This window comes from Staurois parvus, unplaced genomic scaffold (assembly GCF_062004578.1).
Source record: "Staurois parvus isolate SC_StPar_1 unplaced genomic scaffold, SC_StPar_1.0 ptg000012l, whole genome shotgun sequence".
NCBI lineage: Eukaryota > Metazoa > Chordata > Amphibia > Anura > Ranidae > Staurois > Staurois parvus.
Window position 1 is genome coordinate 7,372,959 of NW_028317808.1, and position 22,190 is coordinate 7,395,148.

Consider the following 22,190-nt stretch of genomic DNA (forward strand, 5'->3'; position numbering starts at 1 on the left):
TTTACAAATTTTTAAAGTACTGCAAGAGGACCAACGTGGCCTGTGTGAAATAAGATGCAGGTAAGAATCTGCAAAAAGGTTGATTAAATACCCACATTTAATATACATGCATGTAGTTAACCTGAGGTGAACTGCATTTTTCTCTACAAATCTGAATTTTTACTGGTAATATAGACATTAAACTACTGCACAAAAAAAAAAAACTTTTTGGCAAATCCATACTAATCAATATAATAATGTTTATTGTTCTGCATTAATTCTTTTACATAGACATTTTATACTGGCAGTTCAGTAATATGAAACAAGAAAAACAAGTTTTATAAATAATAACATCTGGAAGTGATTTAATAAGAGAAGTTGGGATGCTGCTTTAGGAGCACATGTTAAAAGCAGAGATTGTTTATTTAAGATAGACTTTCTTTCATCAAAAGCCAACACGATGCTGCTGATGAGTGTGAAAAATCAGAATTTTTTTTAGAAATTTGTAGTGGCCTCACTCCTTACAAGCTAAGCATCACACACACACACACACACACACACACACACACACACGAATACCAGTTCACCCTGCACTTTGTATTAGGAATTCCTGTACAGTGCGTAGTAAATAAAAAAAGTATAAACTCACAAAACCCATGAAGTAAAAACAAAAACTATGCTTTTATTTGTTTTAATTCCTTGCTTACAACATAAACACTAGATCAAAACTTTGTTTAAAAAAATGGACAAAAAAGAGGCACACATTTTTGTAAGTGCTACAAATAGGTCTAAAAATTAAGCTAAAATATAAATTACCTTCAAATGAAAGACTGCTTTGCAACATTTTCAAATATAGAAAGGTGACAAACATTGACAATTCTTTATACTACTAGACAAAAAGGTTTCCACGTCCAAATAGCTTGCACTTAAGACAATATACTCTTTAAATATAGTTCTTCATTAAGGGCAGGGACACCCAAGTTACAACTTTGTTTAATAGAAAAGAGCAATTGATAATACTGTTTAAAGAACAATTTTGAACTGGCCATAGTTCCAATGTGTGGGGAGAGATTTTCCTACATACAACTGTTATTCTCTCTAGCAACCCCAATAAAAGACCCTGGTAAGGCTCATTGAGCCAAAATGGCTGATAAATAACTAAGGGATGAATTTAGCATCTCAGCAACTGCAAATACAATATCAAATCTCTCACGTTTTACAGACATGACAAGTTTACATATGTATTTGTTATTAGTTGATAGCTCTATCAGTGTTTCTTTTCCGAAGGCAAATAACCAAACTAAGAACCGTAAAGTGATGTAGAGTGCTCTGTATGAGTAGAAATGAGGTTTTCCTAATCTGCTGGAATTGGAATGGTTGTTTTTTTGCCCTGTATTTGGTTTTAATAAATCAGCCATCTTGTTTGTTTTGCCTAACATGTCAAGCATTAATACTGCAAACATAATCTGTGCAAAGTCCCATCTACCCACTGAAATATTGACATTTAAATGTCCAACTCCAAAAAAAAAACAAAATTAAATGGAACTAAACCCACTTATTCCCTAAAGAAAGCTCAACTTAGAAATGTTGAAAAAATATTATTAAATTCTTAATCAAACAAACTAATGCTGTTTTCTGCAGTTTTCATTTACATTCTGCCTACTAGTCCATGCCCAGTATATATTACATTTAAGGCCTTCCTCTGGTGATAACTATCACAGTTGTCAGTGTGCTCAGTCAGCTTTTAACAGAACTTTCAAGCCCTAGAACATGCGTCCTTATGGCAACTACAGATCTAAAGAGAGGTTGGTGGAACCGTCCTTGGCACATATTAGGGTTTAGTTTCACTTTAAGCATTCATTTAGATCAGAAATTGCATTACTTTTGCACACTTGTAACAGTCATGAGAAAACAGGAACACATTTCTTTTATTGCAGACACTTCATTATCAGTGGTTTCAACATGAAATTGTTATCAAATACCTAAAAGCAATTTTTGTCCACTATAAATACATAAAACAAAGACAGTTTAGTAAACTTGTAATAACTATCTTTTTAAATTTTGTATAAATCATATGCTGGTCGAGATCTCATCCATTCTTGCTACCCTTGTATTTTAAACTCTAACTATAGCCTGTAAAGACGAAAACGTGACCCTAATGTTTCAAATTGAATCCACTAAGCATAAAACAAGCCCAGCTGTAACCTTTCCTTTGATTCTCAAAAAAAGGAGAAGGAATGCACGCAATTGTCTCACTTTCTGGAATGGTTACTGATAAGAAAATGCCTAATATGTACTTTTATAAAATCTATGAAATCTTGAAATCATTTCGAATTATTGTGAAACGACCTTCTATGGAAACACAGCCTAATGGGAAAGGCAACTGGGTAAACCAGTTAAAGCCTAGTATGTTTTTGTCTTTTGCAAAGCAAAAATAAAAAGCCTGCACATCCCAAAGTGGGGTCTATATTGCACTGCACACTGTTAAATGTCTATTCCCATACCCTTACAACACTTGCAACAAAACACCCATCTTTTAGGTCAAGTAGTAAATGTCTGTTCAGTTTTATGGCACGACACCAAAAACATGGGAGGCTTACTATAGTCTTTGAACTGTGCACCCACAGACTGCTTATATAGAGAAAATCATAAAGGTGTACATTTTGTGCAACAATTTGTGAAGGTGTAAATAATATGTTTTTCGGCATCAATTTGTTGGAAGTCATTTATAAAAGCAATAGTGCTTCAAAAAATACAATGGTGTAAATAATATGTCTTTCGGCATCAATTTGTTGGAAGTCATTTATAAAAGCAATAGTGCTTTATAAAATACAATGCCTCCTCACTGCCTGTCAGATGCAGTTTGAGCGAGGATCGCTCTTCAGAGAGCAAAGCTACTGTGAATGAGCCCTTAGTTTTACAACGTTTGCATGTATATGAGGAAGATGCACTGCCTTGCCAAGGCCCCACTGTATAGTGCATCCTTAATCTTTGAGAGTCTTCATATTGGAGCATATATGGAATTGAATACATTAAGGGCAGATATGCCTGGAGGCACCCTATTCCTGTTTAAAAGGTGCAGGGATACACTAGAAGCTCAGCAAAGCACAATGACAGCTTAAGATGTCCAGGGAGTCATCACGCCAATTCCAGCAAGCTAAACAAAAATGGAAACTGACCCAATTTATAACTGGCGCTCAGATTAAGGTGCATCTAAAAAATAGGACCCAGTTTCTGAGAACTGCAGATTAGAAACACGGCTTCCTAATGACCAATTTGTTGCTATAAACAAAAATAAGAGTAGTTACATTTGCTTCTATGGTCCAGCAAAGTCTCTTTGCCCAATACACTGCTGAGTTATTCATACATTTACCACATCCTTAAATCCAAAGTTATAATGGCTAAACTCATGAGCAATACCCTTTTTCATTGGTTGCTATGGGTCTACTGGGTGTATAGACAAACTAATTCACCTTCATCCACCTTCAAACCAATCAGTTAATTTGCACCACTTAAACATTCCATCTACCCTCAAACAACTTTCTTGGAGCATTCTTCAGGATAAACCGTGTTATATATTTTCTTTTACATTCCACAGGTTGATGATAGTTAACAATTTATTTGAAATAAAAGCAGATTTCACTTAATACCTATAGGGTAGCACTAAAATATACTGAAAAAAAATTACCTTTTCATTGCCACATTAGAGAACAAGTCTGTTTCAGGGCTATTTGATAAGTCTTGAAATTTGACGTTCTGTTGGTCTTAGTTGAAGAATTTGCCATGGGCATACTGGGCACCACTTTAATGCATCCTCACACACTGGACACTTGTCCAATGTGGATTGTCTACTGTAATGTTTATAGAAAGATTAAAACTGCAGGACTCACTACTGAAAGGAATGAATAGTGTGTCAAATGTTTACCCAAACAGTAAGCGGTTAGCACTTTGTAATCAACGAGTATACATAATGCCAAAGAACAGTGTACTCAGCACACAGACACTCAACTTTTTTTTATGTCCTTACAAAGGATAACTACAGTTACAGCACACATTCTTTTCAGTGGCCTGATCTCTGAAGATGTAGAAAGTAAATGGAATGGTAGACTATACTTTTCTTCAACAGATTGGTGTGCTTTCACGTACAATAGCCAGACACCTTCCAGGATGTGTTTTCATCCTGCGTCTCGCTGCTCTTGTGAATCTGGCTTTTCAGTTATCCTAATCTATAATCCATCTATCATCATAATCATCATTCTCTAGTGGTGGCTGTTTTCATCTGCAGCAAAGGAAAATGGAAATGGACACCAAGATGCTCGTGACTGGGCATGTCAAACATTCTGTTGCAGACAAAATGTTAAGCAATAAAGCATAACTCCTCATAGTGTAACCAAAAAAGGATTTGAAGTAGTCTTTTTAGTTACTCCCAACCCAGTGTTTTAGGATGGGAGAATACCATTAGTTCTCTCATGGCAGCTAGTGTCTCATATATTTACATTTGCTCAGATAGACCTTCAATCACATGAACATTAAAATGGGACTACCTAACAGAGATACAGTCTGGATCCCCACTGTGGTATACTACATTACAGAAAAGCAAACAGTCAAGCAACCAGCTGGGACTACTCATTCTGCCTTAAAGTGAATGCATAGCCAAAACTGTTTTTGATAAATTATGGAAGGCTTAAAACCCCTACATTTTTATTTTTCCTGTCTGTACACCCTTGGGAAAACTTCATCCCATGTCTCATTAGGAGTCTTTCTTTCACTCCCACTTCCCAAGATTAAACAAAATGTTGAAGGAAATTGAGAATTTCCCCTTTTCGACAGTTGTGCCAGAAACAATTGTTCCCATTGGAAGACTCATCCATAACTTTTTATGGAAGCAACTCAAAACCTTTGGATTTTCACACCCTTTCTTTCTCAGTGGCAACAGATACCAGTACAATTAGGTAGTGAATCTCACCAATGGGGAATCAGGCAGCAAAAAGAAAAAAAATCTTGACAGTGGGTCTAGCCTTTACCCATTCTATCAAAACCATGTCTTGCCTAGATGTACAAATACCTGAAGGAAACAAAGCAACAAGCAAGACTTGCTGAGCATCGCGATCTTTAGTGTCTGCCTAGGTCCTCTGTAGGTGGTGGACTTCAGCAAAAGAGCAACAGAAGTATGTAATACATTCATATTAGTTGTTCATAAGTGGAAAGTTAAAACTGTAAACTGCAGAACACTGTGCACCTTACTAATTCAACAGTCATTTCAACTATAATACAATATTTGGGCATGATTTATGAGTTGCAGCTTGTGGAATACATTACTGGGGGCACAAGAGGACATTCAGCAGAGCTTGCATAACAAAAGTAAATTGAAAACTAGTTCTGTAATAGATCCCTTTTCTAAATAAACAGATGGGTTACATTTCTTAAGAAATGTAACATATAAATAGTAAAGTCATTTTATGGTTGCTGTTTTTATAGGTTCGAACAGAAGGTTGCAATTCTTAAGTTCATGGTAGAGTGGTGCTGATCTGTATTCACGACTATAGCTTTAGAAGTCAACTTAGAATGTATAGTCCCTGTAAAGACTATTTTTAATTTTTATAAAGAGCATTTTTGAGAGATAAGAATGTAATTCAGCCCTGTACTATGTATTAAAGAAAAGTGACCATATAGAAAAGACCTGTTTCAGATCAATTTAGGTGTAAATCATTCAGATGATTTAATAGCAAAGCTTAAGGCTTATGTATAAAAAGAGAAAAATAACTGCTTTTTTGTTCCTCTACACTCAAAAGTATATGTCAGGGCAAAAGAAAAGCACATGCCACCTCTGCAATGCATGTAAATTTCTCTGTGTTTTACCCCAGCAAGGTCTGTCAGAAATACACTCAGTTCTGACACCTTGTTGTGTCTGCACTGTTCTCCTTTGCTAAACTACCCTATCCTATTTTCCACAACAAAGACACTAACGGTTGTGTGCTTGAAAATAAGAACTGGGAGGACATATGGAGATAACATAGAAAAGTGTGCATTGGACACTAAACATCCCTGAATTTCTGACATGTTTAACAGGATTTTTTCTTGTACTCAACAGATAAATATACTATTAAAATACTTTTGATCTAAAACACCAACAAAAAAACTAGGTAATTGTTAGGATTTATAGACACTTAAAAATATTTAGCTGCAGTATAAAAAATGGTGTAAAGTGATCAGGAAAAAAATTAATCCAGCAAACGGAAAAATGCCAACTTATTAGGAATAAAATTTTTATTTTTTTACCTTTTGCATGGCAAATAATGCCAATGAACTGTAACTCTGATTTGAATATTATGGGGCCATTTTAATATGAAAAGTGGATATCACATGCGATCAGTCTATCTCATTAATAAAAATCAGGTCGGAATTTTATTAACAGAACTGCCATTCAGTTTTGGTGCTCTTTGTCGGCTTCAGAGTCCTAAAGCCAGCAAAGCGTAGGGCACATTTGTGAAGCACATCATTCTGCTTTATAAATGTGTGGCACTGCTTTTTTTTTGTTGTCTTTTGTTTTGTTTTGATTTTTTTTTGTTTAAGGCAGCCATACCACTGCTTTTTAAATGAGCCCCTAAGATAAAATTTTGACTAGTCTAGTGCAAGTTAGACAAATCAAAGCAAAATATTATCTGTGCTACTGAAACCATGTTTTAAATAAGCCTTTTTTCTATTTTACTTCTTAAAGAAGTTCTAAATACTTACATAGGTGCTACTCGCCATTATAGAACCTTTGGTTTGCAAACCAATGAATAGATATGTAATAACTAAGACAGTACCATTTGTTTACATTCCATATAAACCTCCAAATAATTAGTGCATAACAAAGTGACTGTTAATCACTGTATTCCCTTTTGGTGTAACAGTTCAAGAACACATTCACGCATATTCAGGAACGCAGTGTAAGAAACAATAGCTGTGTAAGCAGTACTGTATTCCATGACAACTAGTTTATGGTGGTCAAAAATGATCCACTTCAGGCACACTATGGCTGCTTAGTTGTCTCTACACCGTCTTATTGAATATGCCTTTTACCAAAAATGTTATTCCTATATTGGTCCAACCTAAAAAGTTAAAAAAAAATAAAAAATCAGCTTTCACAGGAGATGACATACTTTGACTACTGCAAAGTACATTCGAAAAGCTTCCGTACTAAAATAATCCAATACAAACATTCTAACAGAGGTATTATCTAAAAATGAAGGAAAATAAGAGTGGCCCACTAGCATCAATAAAATGTTAGCATATTCAAATTGAAAACAAGAGGGCTAGTGTCTCAATTTCCAATGATATAAAACACCCTGTTCAGTCAGCACACCATTTTAAAAACAGTATGATACATAGGCAATTTTTATTTTTGCCATATCTTTCCCTTTAACTAGAACTATGTATTTTACTGGCCATTCATTAAACATTAGGCTGTAATTCTCTGCCACTGTCTACTGATGCAAAGTGGTTATAAACAAAACAACTGAATATAGCTTATTCCAATTTTTGTGTATAGCATGCATCTGCTGCTGCAGATAGGAATGTGTTTCACAAGCATTCAATTGATATATATGTCGTTTTTTATGTTTTCCTTGTTCTTATCAGAAGCTTATTAGAAGTAGATGTTTTTACATTTAAAATATCATGGTTTAAAAGTATGCTAAATACAGCATGGAGGTTAAAGGCTTTGAGTTCTGATTATATTACATACCTCCTATACTGAAGGACAATCTTCTCAGCATTTCAGTTTTGTAGCAAGCTATATTTTGCCAACAGGTTGTTTTTTGCTAACCCCTTTCCTGCATCTGAAAGTTTAATTCATATTTAAATTATTATTATAGGGTTTGTTAGATATTTGGGGTATTGGTCTTCTTTTCAATGCCTTATTAGCAACAGACCCATGTTTTCTAATGATATTTTTGGTCAATATTTAAAATAGGTAGATTTGGTTATAAAAGACCCAAGGAAAGGTTGCTTAAAGGAGCATTGTGACGGGAGTCACTTTGGGTGGTGGGCCCATGGAACACAGCCCTATTTGGAGAGGTGGGGAGACCCCTGTCACCTCTCCAAAGGGGGCTGTGTACCACGGGCCCCTCACCCAAAGTGACTCCCGTCCAGGGGCAGATTGACAACTCATGGGGCTCCCGGGCAATAGGGGATCATGGGGCCCCTGTGTCCTTGCCCAAACGCAAAAAAGCCTATGAAAAAGGTACCAGGGGCATCTCATGGGGCTCCCTACTGACCCCGGGCCCACGGGCAGTGCCCAAGTTTCCAAATGGTCAGTCCGCCCCTGCTCCCGTCACAAGCATCTTAGAGTTTTAGATGGCAATAATGGTTTCCTTACTGATAAATTTTGTTTCAGGAATGTCTTGAAGTATAAAATGGTAGAGAGGTGATGTATGATACCTTTGCAAATGCAACAGCCATAGTATTTTCACACTAGTCATTCCCAGAATATACAGTGGAAATAGGTGTGAGATTTATCAAGATCAAAGTCCAGTTATTTATAGACTAAAAGAATAAACTGTAGCAACTACAGTCCCTTCTTCGTGCCGCATGATTATATTTGATTCACAATGTATAATTTGTGGTCTGTTTATAAATGTTTTCATACAGGATTCACACAAACCATTGGATTCCATTAGAAAAATGTGTGAATCTTATGTAAAAAGTTTTATAAATAGACTCCTTAGTGTCACAAAAACTGTTAATGAGACAGGGAAATGAACCCTCCAGATATGAAATACTCTGGTGAAATCTATAAACTCAATTCTGTAATTCATTAGATGTTCAGGATGATATACTGAATGCTTGGAAATTCTTGCAATGGGTTTTTAACATCTTTAAGCACTCCTCCAACCACTGGGTCTAAAAGGGTGTACTAAATTAAATGGCTCTGTACACAATTTAACTTGTAGGAGGCATCGTATCCCATCATGTTAAATACTGAATATTCAGGCTGACTATCCCACCCATTTCAACTGTTCCCCTCCACCCAGGATAGCACTGACGGAGGTAAAACAGGGCGTACAAATTACCGAGATTGGATGTTCTTCTGTATCCAATGCTCTTGTGAAATTGGGGCTTAGAGTCATAGTAAGCATGGTCTGTGTCAACATGTATGCTGTCCATAGTTTCAATACTATTTTTTTTTCTGTTAACATGGTGACAATTCCATGCATTGGTTGAAGGAGGACTATAAAACTACATAGCAACATCACTGTGAATAGTGCCTGTTTAAACACAGCTCTAATGTGCTATGTGTAGCTTACAGGTGTTCTTTAACTTTTACAACAACCTATAAAACTGCCACATTTATTAACGACTTATGCGAATATTATAATGACACAATGATCAATATTACATTGATGGCATATGCCCATGTTTGTTTTCTTGTTAAACTCCAACGTCAATACTGCTGGAAATCCTGGCATCCATATGGACTTATGGTTAAACAAACCTGGTTGTTATCAAGCCTTGTTGAACAAGAGCCCATATACTGCCAATGGTACACATTACAAAATTAACCTTTGCTACTTGTTATCCCTTTATTGGTCTACAGGCTTTGTGCATTTCTTTGAAATCATACAAATGCCTCATCTAAAAATAGTAAAAAAAAAATTATATTTTATATATATATATTTATAAAATAAAACTTCATGTAACGGAGAAAGACTACACACAAAACTAGCACAATGCTTCAGTTTATATTAGAAAAATATCTTTTTTTTTTTTTCCTTTAAGGCAGTGCAGCTATACAAATGTTACCAAACCACTCAAAAACAGTGTCCATCACAGGCATGCTGATGGGCTATAAAATGCATGTTTTATTGAATGGAATATATAATTTAAAAAGGTCTATGTTTTCTACATGAAATGGCAGTATTGAAAGTGGCAAGTTCATAAGGACGCTTTAGGTAGGTGAACCAATGTTTATTTCTAGCATTATAAATTCATGTATTAAACAGGGTTTAGTAAACATTGGAGTTGCCTGTTAGTGTTCAGGAATAGTAATACGGTTGCCAGCCCAATTCCTGGCATGATGCTGGCTGTGCAGCATAAAACAGTTATAGGCAGGCTTTCTATTTTGGCCTGGGCAGATGTACTTTCTGACCTGCCGCCACTCAGTTCAAACAACAGAATGGTCGTTGCTGTGGACACCAGCTAAGATGGTGTGGTTGAGTGAAGAGGCAGAGCGATCAGACCCCTCCTGGGGACCGTTTGCATTTTCTGTTCGCTGGCAGCACAGGATCTGTTTGAATGTAGCGCTCATTTCCTTGTCTCGGTAGGAGTAGATGATGGGGTTCATAGCAGAGTTGAATTCAGCCAATAATAAAAAGAACTTCTCATAGTCCAGGATGTTGCACTGTGGACAGCATACATCAAGCAGCAACAGAACCAGGCCCGGGGTCCAACAGACAATGAAAGCGCCTGAAAAAAAAACAATAGAATTAGAGGATACTTTTACTATATTAAAATTTACATATGAAAATCTAGATGAGGTGGTCTGCAAAAAAACATGTAATGTGTAGATGTCATGAGTTAGAAATCTGTATAAACATACGTCATTGAAATATTTAGAATATTTGAACAAAACATCAGACAAATTAGAAAATACACAGTTCAGATAAACAAAGATTTTGCAATTGTGGCCAGTTGTTAGTCTGGAAGAATAATCAGTTATGTCCAGGCACATTATTACGGCTTCTTTAGTCAGCGCCTTAGTTACTGGACAGAGCTCATGATGCTGATGTTCAATGAGAAAGCAGAAGGTGAAGAGGATGCTACATTATTGAACCAAAATGAACCAGAAAAAGGTGTCACATGCCCAGCTGTGAAGTGTGGCAGACATGTGAATCTCAAAACTGGATGAATAGATTTATAAATCCTTCGTCAAGTAAATGTAATTGAACTTTTTTTTCCCTGTAGTTCTGCTTCACATAGAGCCTGTCAGGTTAGACATATGAGAAGTGCAATTTGGTCTCATGCACATGGGCATTGTGGCTTGTACAACATAAAAAATGGGTGCATTTCAACACCCAGGAGGCACGAATGTTGCATACAGCCTGCTGCCAGAAGCCTGTTGAAATCTAACAGGCTGAAATACCCGATGGCTGTATGTACATCTGAGCAGTATTTGTACACGGGGTGTATGCCCCAAATGCCTACTGTCTGCATTCAGGTCATAGGTCCCTGTAAGAATACAGTCCTGTACTTGAAAATTGCTTGCATATGTGTACAGTCATTGTGTATTTCAGCCTGCCATTGATTTTCTGCTGGCAGCAGGCTGTATTGCATCAGCTGTGCCTCCTGGGAGCCAAAAGGCACCGGGTTTTAACCCTGTACAGGCCAAAGTGCTCATGTACATAAAGGTTTTACTAATTTATTTAGGAAACAGCGACCCAGTAATAGTCCTCATCCTTGCTTTAGTATTTAGGGAGTCCCAGAACAATAAATGTGTAGTCACTGAAGTTAAGTCTCTATAAACATGTACTATTCTAGGTGAGTAACTAGGTAAATAATGCAATAATGAAGTCAGCCTCAGATTTTGTATCTTCAAATGCCAGTGGGCAAAAATGGTTTTTATACTTCTTTCCCGATTAGTTTCCTCTAAGATCTTAAATGTACCCGATATAAGATTTTTCCATGACTATGCATGCCTTGTATAAATCACCATTTCGTCTTAGAACTGGTATTGGTGGATGTTGAAATAAAAATAAACAGAATAATCTTTTATTGTGTGCGGCAGCACAGTAGCTAAATGGTTAGCACTTCTGCCTGGCAGTAATAGTGTCGTTGGTTTGAATCCCAACCACAGCACCACCTGCCTGGAGTTTGCATGTTCTCCCTGTGCCTGCGTGGGTTTCCTCCAGGTACTCTGGTTTCCTCCCACACTCCAAAGACATGCTGGTAGGTTAATTGGATTCTGCTTAAATTGGCCCTAGTATGTGTGTGTATGAATGTAAGTTAGAGACTTTAGATTGTATGCTCCTTGAGGGTTAGGAACTGATGTGAATGTACAACATATATGTGTAAAGCACTGCGTAAATTGATGGTGCTGTATAAGTACCTGTAATAATAATAATTATATTTAAAGGCCTTGTATATTAACACTGTAAAAAAAAGGTATATTGCTTCATAAATCCTAATGTATATGCACTGTGAGTCCAATGCACATTGCTTCAGCTGTGGGATGCACTGAATACAGATTATGCCTGCTGAGTTACACTGCAGCATTGGCCCTCCCAGCATGAGCAACTAAATTGTTATAAGGACAAGATGAGAATATTTGATTATTAGACTGCACCTTGTGTCAAGCATATGAAAAACAACCAGTATGTACCATAATTAGGAAAAGCTTCATTGAAGAAGCCTGACTCCTAGACTTGGAAAATAAACTAAAGTTGCTTGTGAATACCATTTCCTAAATATGTCCAGCTGAGGAAATGTTTGTCAGTTGAAAACTTCCCCTTAAATCAACCACTTCTTATCAGATATTTGTCTAGAATAAGAGGAGCGTGAGAGTCTGTCTTGAATATGTATTCACATCAATTAAATAAACATTCAATTAGGCATTATGAAAGCAATTACAAATTCTGCTCAAGAAAAGAAATGATTAAATACCAATACGTTGTGGTCCACTGAGCACATATACAAAACAACAAATTGTTCAGGACTATTACTACATACCAATACGTTGTGGTCCACTGAGCACATATACAAAACAACAAATTGTTCAGGACTATTACTACATACCAATACGTTGTGGTCCACTGAGCACATATACAAAACAAATTGTTCAGGACTATTACTACATACCAATACGTTGTGGTCCACTGAGCACATATACAAAACAACAAATTGTTCAGGACTATTACTACATACCAATACGTTGTGGTCCACTGAGCACATATACAAAACAAATTGTTCAGGACTATTACTAAATACCAATACGTTGTGGTCCACTGAGCGCATATACAAAACAACAAATTGTTCAGGACTATTACTAATTACCAATACGTTGTGGTCCACTGAGCGCATATACAAAACAACAAATTGTTCAGGACTATTACTAAATACCAATACGTTGTGGTCCACTGAGCGCATATACAAAACAACAAATTGTTCAGGACTATTACTACATACCAATACGTTGTGGTCCACTGAGCGCATATACAAAACAACAAATTGTTCAGGACTATTACTAATTACCAATACGTTGTGGTCCACTGAGCGCATATACAAAACAACAAATTGTTCAGGACTATTACTAAATACCAATACGTTGTGGTCCACTGAGCGCATATACAAAACAGGACTATTACTAAATACCAATACGTTGTGGTCCACTGAGCGCATATACAAAACAACAAATTGTTCAGGACTATTACTACATACCAATACGTTGTGGTCCACTGAGCGCATATACAAAACAAATTGTTCAGGACTATTACTAAATACCAATACGTTGTGGTCCACTGAGCGCATATACAAAACAAATTGTTCAGGACTATTACTAAATACAAATACGTTGTGGTCCACTGAGTGCATATACCAAATAACAAATTGTTCAAGACTGGACTAAGAGGAAGGAACTCTTGTATGCTTCTGTTACAGTTGTGTCTTTCATAACTTAAAACAAGCACATCCTGATATAAAAATCACATCTGAAACCTTTGTTCAGAGAATGCATTAAGGTAAACAATCTTAAGCCTTTAGAACCATTTTAAGCCCAGGCAGATGCTCACTGGCAGATGAGTGTGCATACACACTGACACAATTGCATGTCAAAATTTGAATGTGGGCAGAAAGGGGTGCAGGAACACAGAGCACCTGCTCCTGCACCCATGCCAAACTTTGACATGCAATTGTGTCAATGCAGGTGTGTGCAGCAACCTCTATGGGCTGCCTGCACACAGCTCTAAGGTGGATGCACACGTATGTACCAGCGACTTTTCATGGCGAACAGACTTACTTGCCCATTTGAATGAGCCCTAAAAAGCTCTAAGTTCAGATCTGTGCTCCTGCCTGCATGTCAAACTTTGGCATGCCATTGTGTGTGTGCGCATCTGCCAGTAAACCTGCATGTTGGAGTGGCTTAATCACCCATCCGAATGAGCACTTAAAGCATAACTCCACTTTTGCACCAATATTTTTATACTTGCTGAATACTGTGCAGCCTTTTCTCCTGATCATTTTTAAGGTAGAAACCATCAGATCAATATTAAGATAAGGGATCACCCTTGATGCAGACAGCTCATTGCTGCAGTAACGCCCACTACAACAGCTATTGACATTTTGCAGACATCATGCCAGGGGCGGACTGACCATTTGGAAACTCGGGCACTGCCCGAGAGCCCGGGGTCAGTAGGGGGCCCCATGAGATGCCCTTGGTACCTTTTTCATAGGCTTTTTTGAGTTTAGGCAAGGACACAGGGGCCCCATGAGTTGTCAGTCCGCCCCTGCATCATGCCTATCTAAGCTAATACACACAGTGTTGCCTAAATGTAAACAGTAGAAAACAGTCAACTAGATGATGTGTATAATGCTTGTTTACAGTCCAGATCACACGGCACAAAAACGAGACACTAGCCTTAGCTACCTTTCCATGCTCCTTACTGCTCCTATAGAAGCAGATATTATTTATTTATTTATTACAGGTAATTATATAGCGCTGTCAATTTATGCAGCACTTTACATATATATTGTACATTCACATCAGTCCCTAACCCTCAAGGGGTGTACAGTCTAAGGTCCCAAACTCACATTTATACATACACATACTAGGGCCAATTTAGACAGGAGCCAATTAGCTACCAGCTTGTCTTTGGTGTGTGGGAGGAAAGCAGAGTACCCTGAGGAAACCCACGCAGGCACAGGGAGAACATGCAAACTCCAGGCATGTGGTGCCGTGGTTGGGATTCGAACCAACGACCCTAATACTGCCAGGCGGAAGTGCGAACCACTAAGCCACTGTGCTGACACACCTTGTCACCTTAAAGCGGAGTTCCAGCTGTTTTTGTGTTTATTAAAAGTCAGCAGCTGCAAAAACTGTATCTGCTGATATTTAATAAACACACACTCACCTGTCCCGGGGTCCAGCGATGTACTCACCTGTTCTTCTCTCCACGGCGCCACCATCTCAACTGTGGGCACCAGGCTGTGAAAGCACTGCACATTCTGATTGGTCCGGCAGTTTCCTTGGACCTGTGAAAGTTCCCACTAGACTGCAGGAGGAAGGAGGGGGCCGAACTTCCAGCTCACTTCCTTGCTGCGAACTGAGCTGGAAGTGGGAGCGGACACCTATCAAAACCAGGTACCGGCTCCCCTCCAAAAGGTGCCATATATAGCAATGGAGGGGGGAGGAGACAAACAAGTGGAGCTTCCACTTTTGGGTGCAACTCCGCTTTAAACTATACTTCCTGAGAAACAATAATGAATTCACACATAGAGAGCAACACAACAATTTATTGCACACTTCTTTTGCTAGGATTCAATGTCCACAGAAGGCAGGCTCTTACAATTGAACTTCACTCTCTCAATCAACATGGACTATTTTTAACCCTAATACTGCTAGCATTAGTAAATAGATAGGTAAGTATATCATATTTACTTGTTTTACAATTTTGTTTTTTACATTTCTTCAGTTACTTTCTGGTTTCCGTGCCTGGGCAAATGATGTCATATATCCCAGGAGTCTTCAGGAGAAGGAGGGTTCTCAGCACAGTCAATGCCTGAGCTAAGGGCAGATGGATTCCAGGAAGTAAATGCTACAAGAATCATCTGCCCTTACCCAAGATGGCCAGGCCAGAATTGCAAGGAGGTGTTTTTCAAAATGATTTCTCAGCAAACTAAAGCATGGGGACATGAATGGATGGGTGAGTCTGCTTTGAATATTAAAAAAGAATTAAAAAGCATTTTTTGGTTTGCGGTGCTCAGATGCAGTGCAGTTCCACATTAAGTAATTCATTCTCATCCAGATGAAACTAGCCATTTGGAAGTTGTTTAAACCACATAGGACATAGGGGACATGTCTTAAGCAGGCCATTCAGCAGTTTTCTTTCCTGCAACCGCGCAAATCCCTTCCACTGAGCTTTCGTATTTTGACAGCAGGAGTTTTTCCAGCCATCAGAATAGAATGATCACTGCTGGTGGCTGTATACTTCTGATTCATCTATGTCTGGCTTTAAAACAGTTAATGGGTCTTGTAGGAGCCTGGGTGGTGACAGATAGGAAGCGAGCTTGCTGCAATGGCCTTCCATAAAAATTCAAAAGCACATGGTGGGGAAGGAAGAGGCCTAAAATTACACAATATAGTTGTTTAGTAAGCACCAGAGGCAGAAGCACATAGGATAACAATTCTGCTTTAAATAAATTCGCCAACCACTCACTACCTACTGTGAAGCTCAACATACAGTGGCAGGCCCGATTCTCTGTGCCGTCTCTATGCACAGAACGGACGTCATCCTGCACCAGCTAATGAAAGGACCCGAAAACTGACACAGGAGAAAATGCTGGTACCAGTGGGACCGTTGGAAAGGTGAGTGAGTATCTCTGCCTCTAGTCCTGCTTTAAGGCACAACTAAACCCATCGATTTAATGCTTCACCAAAAGTTACATTCAAGGCATGTCGTGAATCAGAACGGTCACATATGCTTCTGTTCTCAACCGGACTGTTAAGCTATCAAATGGTCAGTGTCTAAACAGATCAGCACCATGGTAACTGCAGATCAGAGGCTAAGGTGGCAGCTTCCTTGACTCTAAAAAGGATAGGAGGGTTTAGTTCCACTTTAAGAAGCTAATTTTGTGAATTACATTCACAAGGTGCTAGAAGCTATATTCTGGACTAATTGAATGCAACTTATCTCAATATAAATTACATATGATTACTATATTGCTGTGGCTGGCTAAATGCCAAGTAGGAAGAACTAAAAACTAAGGAGATCATAGAAAATATGCTAAAAAAACACACAAAAAAAACCACAACAACAAGTTAACATGCACGAGGGCAACTCTTTCTTCTTAGAGGCTAAAACTTGTAAGTATAAAACTTTCAAAGCCTGGTAATCTGGTTTACTACAATACCATTCCATATAAAGAAGAAAAAAAACCTTAGAAGTTTGTTTATATACACACACACACACACACACCTCAAAAAAATAAATTCCTGGGATATTGATCTGGTAAGTTAAGTAGCAGAGGGGGTTGTTAATCAGTTTTAGCTGCTTTGGTGTTAAATAAACAGGTGCACTGGATGGGCAACAATGAGACAACCCCAAAAACAGGATATATTTTACAGGTGGGAGGCCACTGACATTTTTTTCCTTACTCATCTTTTCTGACCGTTTTTCACTAGTTTTGCATTTGGCTAGGGTCAGTGTCACTACTGGTAGCATGAGACGATACCTGGACCCTACAGAGGTTGCACAGGCAGTCCAACTCCTCCAGGATGGCACATCAATACGTGTCATTGCCAGAAGGTTTGCTTGGTCTCCCAGCACAGTCTCAAGAACATGGAGGAGATTCCAGGAGACAGGCAGTTACTCTAGGAGAGCTGGACAGGGCTAAAGAAGGTCCTTAAGCCACCAACAGGATCGGTATCTGCTCCTTTGTGAGAGGAGGAACAAGATAAGCACTGCCAGAGCCCTACAAAATGACCTCCAGCAGGCTACTGGTGTGAATGTCTCTAACCAAACAATCAGAAACAGACTTCATGAGGGTGGCCTGAGGGCCCAACATCCTCTAGTGGGACCTGTTCTCACTACCCAGCACCATAGGGCTTGACTGGCATTTGCCAATGAACACCAGAATTGGCAGGTCTGTCACTAGCACCCTGTGCTTTTCAGAGATGAGAGCAGGTTCACCCTGAGCACATGTGACAGACATGAAAGGATCTGTAGAAGCTGTGGAGAATGTTATGTTGCCTTTAACATCATTCTGCATGACCGTTTTGGTGGTGGGTCAGTGATGGTCTAGGAAGGCATATCCTTGGAGGGACGCACAGACCTCTACAGGCTAGACAATGGCACCCTGACTACCATTAGGTATAGGGATGAAATCCTTGGACCCATTGTCAGACCCTACATTGGTGCAGTGGCTCCTGGGTTCCTTCTGGTACACAACAATGCCCAGCCTCATGTGGTGAGAGTATGCAGTCAGTTCCTGGAGGATGAAAGAATTGAGACCCTTGAATGGACCCCATGCTCGCCTAACCTAAATCCAAAAGAACACCTCTGGGATATCATGTTTTGGTCCATCCGACGTTGCCAGGTTGCACCTCAGACTGTCCAGGAGCTCAGTGATGCCCTGGTCCAGATCTGGGAGGAAATACCCCAGGACACCATCTGTCGTCTCATTAGGAGTGTGCCCTGACAAGCATGTGGGGGCGATACAGTCTGCTGAGTACCATTTTGAGTTGCTGCAATGAAATTTAAGCGAAATGCACTAGCCTGCTGCATTATTTTTTCATTTTGATTTTTGGGGCATTTTTGAATTCAGTCCTCTATAGGTTGATAATTTTCATTTCCATCAAAAAATGATGCATCCTTATGTTTCTAACACATTACCCAGTCTATATCAGTATAGATATCCAGCATGATATTTTTCCTCATTGAGATCTGATGTATTTTCAAAGTGTTCCTTTAATTTTTTTAAGCAGTGTATATGTATGTAGTTAGCACTCCCCTCTAGCAGCACTAGGGTTGTCAGTTCAAATCCCAACTACAGCACTACCTGCCTTGCATGTTCTCCCTGTGTATGCGCGGTATTCCATTGGGTACTCCGGTTTCCTCCTACACTCCAAAGACATGCTGGTAGGTTGATTGACACCTGTCTAAACTGGCCCTAGTATGTGTATGTATGAATGTAAGTATGGACCTTAGATTGTAAGCTCCTTGAGGGCAGGGACTGATGTCAATGTATAATAAATATGTAGAAAGCACTTCGTAAATTGATGGTGCAATATAAGAAGCTGTAATAATAATTTCTTAAGTACATAGGGACAACTTTATATGTTCATTATATAGGAAAGCTTTGCTTCCTTTTGATCCTTCCTGGTAAGGTCTGTCTGGCTGAAAACATAAGAATATTTTCAATCTCTAATGAGGTCAAAACAAACACAATGGGGTTTATTTACTAAAGCAGGAGAGTGCAAAATCAGGCTCACTTCTGCATATTTATTGTCAAAGCTAAATTAAACAAGCTGAGGTTAGAAGCTGATTGGTTTTCATGGAGACCCCCAATGTGTCCGTTAGCCAGAGAGTGTGTGACCTTCCCCTAGGCTAAGTTTTATGAAGGAGCACAGAGCAGCATTTTTGTTATTCATGGGAAGACATAAGAAGCACCTTACGCAAAAATCTAAGGTTATTTACCAGGTTATAATGGCGTGTTACAGAATCGGCAATAAAAATGCCCCAGCAGGATTGTGCTCTGGGGAGAGGTTCCTAATATATTAGGGGACTCTGCATTTTTTTCACCAAAGAAATGTGTCATTTGATATGCAGCCTTTTTGATCCTCCATTCTCATTGCTGATATGTTCACTTTTAATTGGATAATGAGATTACTTCTCAATTAATACCAGCTCTTGCATTGGACTGAGAACATTACTTTAGGAAAAAATGTATGGCAATCAAGTTTGCAGGGGTGCTGAATATCTGTACAAATGTGTGAAATAATCCAGACTACAACTATCAATATGCAAACACTTGCTTTACATTATTCACACAGTATAAGGGTTTGTATGTTTATCTGGGCATGTGAATCATATCTGAAATATGCTGGCTCCAGCTCAGAGCACTTTCAGTGGTTGTAAGAAAAAAAACAATCCTCAGGATCTCCAGTCTGGAGTGTATGCGAGGATACGACACATGAGCCGCTGGAAGCAGACCCCACTTGGCAGCGACATTGTTGGGATGAAAGGGTTTAGGCAGAACAGGACTGGCGTTGCTGAATGAATATTTTGCGAAGCATTCCGTCTTTCAAGATATGAAGGTAGACTTACTGAGCTTGCATCTGGCAGCTGAAAGTTCACATAAAATCCCCATATGTCTTTTTTAAATAGTCCTACATGCCACCATGGGCAGTGTTGTGGCTACAAGGTTAGTACACTATTCCCACCAGACAACCTATCTGAATGGAGTCCTAATGCTTTCCCTGGGTTCTCCACTTTTCTCCCACAGTTCACAGACACTCATAGGTTGGCTAGAAAATAATCAAACTGACTCTATAGTGTACACTTATAGCTGTATAAATGTGTCAGGGGCTGTAGATTATGTACTGAGCTTCATTGGGGTGGTGACAAGGACTGATGTCATTGGTTCTAGGAGCAATATGTTACACCATAAAAATACACAAATTAAAACAAAAAAACAAAGCTGAAGTAGACCTTTGTGGCCTAACAATATATTAAAGGATAAGTTCACTTTTCTAGGGTTGAACATGTAACATGTTCCAATAGCCGCAGCCACCCCCCCCCCCCCTCTGACAGATAGTACGGGGAATCTCCCCATACTACCCCTGACAAATTTTAAACCAGCACCGCGGTACGGGGCTCTGCTCGCAGGGCTGCATCATTCATTCACGGACTACAAGGCTTGGTAGTTCATTGAAGCTTCCGGTCAGAATATCTGCATGCTCATACATCCCGTATGGCAAGCAGATATTCTGAGAGGTCTGCAGGAGACCTACTTGGTATCAGAGATCTACTGATCACTGGTGCAATGCTTTCCAGGCACCTGTAGACAAAATAATAAATGCACATTTTTTTACCTGCAAAAAAATGTGCATTTATTATTTTTGTCTAAAAGGTGAACTATAAGTAGAACTATAAGCAAAACCTTTTTTTCCCATTTTGGATAGAGTAAGGAAGGGATATAACCCGTCAGATTTTTTTTTTTTTTTTGCCAGGTGTGTCCCATTGCAATGATTTCCTTTCACGTCCCATCCCATAGCCAAACAGGAAGTGAGAGGAAATTCCTGCAAATTAAGTAAATTCCTTGGGGACCCTTGGGTTACCAGAACCAGTGTCCCCGAAGATTTTCCCTCTATTACTTTTCTGGAGACACCCAAAATTTGGGATTTTCTTTATCTTTCACTTTCAATGATAATGGTAAACAGGACAAATAGAGAGGGCGAATCTCCTTAATGGGGGAACGGACAGCAATAAAAACTAATGAGAGTTCTAATCCTGCTGCATCTTATCCAAAGCTAGAAAAAAAAATGTTTTGCCTTTAGTTATACTTTAAATTCTGTATAAGCTATTAACTTCAGATGTATGAAAAAACATATAAAGTGCCTCCAGGGATATAAACTTAGCAACACCACCATCTAGCTTCTACTACTCTCGAATAGTTCTGGGCCTAATTATCTTGTGTCCTAAAAATGGAAAATAGTACAGTATGAAGGTAAGCACCTCAAAATTGTTCCCATAGATCAGGAGTGCTCAACCTTTTGAGGAGCGAGAGCCACTTAAGTTACTTGGTAACCATTCGTGGGCCACAGGTAAATGAAATGGTTCAGAGTTTAGAATTTATTATTTTGAATAGCAGCCACTGAATGCTGGTGGGAGGGAGAAAAAAGGAGAAGCTGGCCTTCGGTGGTTGAAGGGGGAAAATGGAGAGAATCAGTTGCTCTGGAGCACTCTGGAGTATGGGGTGGGGTTGCAACCCCTGAATCTACACCTTTGATGTCTCAACTATGTGGTTTTATTGCCCCCCCAAACCGCAAATGTAAAGGAGTCCTTACTGTCCAAAGCCCACTATAAGGCTGCTTTGACACTGATGTTCTGCTGTTTACCGCTACCATAAATGCAGTACAGTGCACCTGTGGCTTTCCTGCTCTTTACCATAGACTTCTAATATATCTTGTGGGTGTGGTGCACTTTCTTAAGGCACATAAAAACTCCGGAATTCAGTTTGAGGTCGAGGGCCACAGCAGAGGGCCCCGAGAGCAACTTGTGGCCCACGGGCCACAGGTTGAGCACCCCTGCCATAAATCTTTAAATGGATAGGGGCTAGGCTTTGGCAGACCAACACAGTTAGTATGTTGGTAGCAATAAATCTAGATAAGCATATAAACTTTACTCACATCAAGGGAAATAAGCAGTGCTTTCAAGTTTAGATAAGTAATGGAAAATCCACAATACTGGTACTATAAAGTGGCACCCACTTTTAAATCACCGAGCACATGAGTAGTT

At 39.0% G+C, this 22,190-nt stretch overlaps 1 protein-coding gene across 4 annotated transcripts in view; it reads right to left on the reverse strand.

The window, feature by feature from the left end:
• Nucleotides 1-641: 641 nt before the first annotated feature.
• The window catches only part of LPAR1 (lysophosphatidic acid receptor 1), a 237,854-nt gene continuing 216,305 nt past the window's right edge, over nucleotides 642-22,190 (reverse strand). For all 4 annotated transcript variants that reach the window (XM_089674737.1, XM_089674721.1, XM_089674724.1 and 1 more), the window contains one exon: nucleotides 642-10,428. In XM_089674737.1, the coding sequence (XP_089530863.1) occupies nucleotides 10,127-10,428 (302 nt within the window). In that variant the 3' untranslated portion in view covers nucleotides 642-10,126. The remainder of the gene's footprint in view (nucleotides 10,429-22,190) is intronic.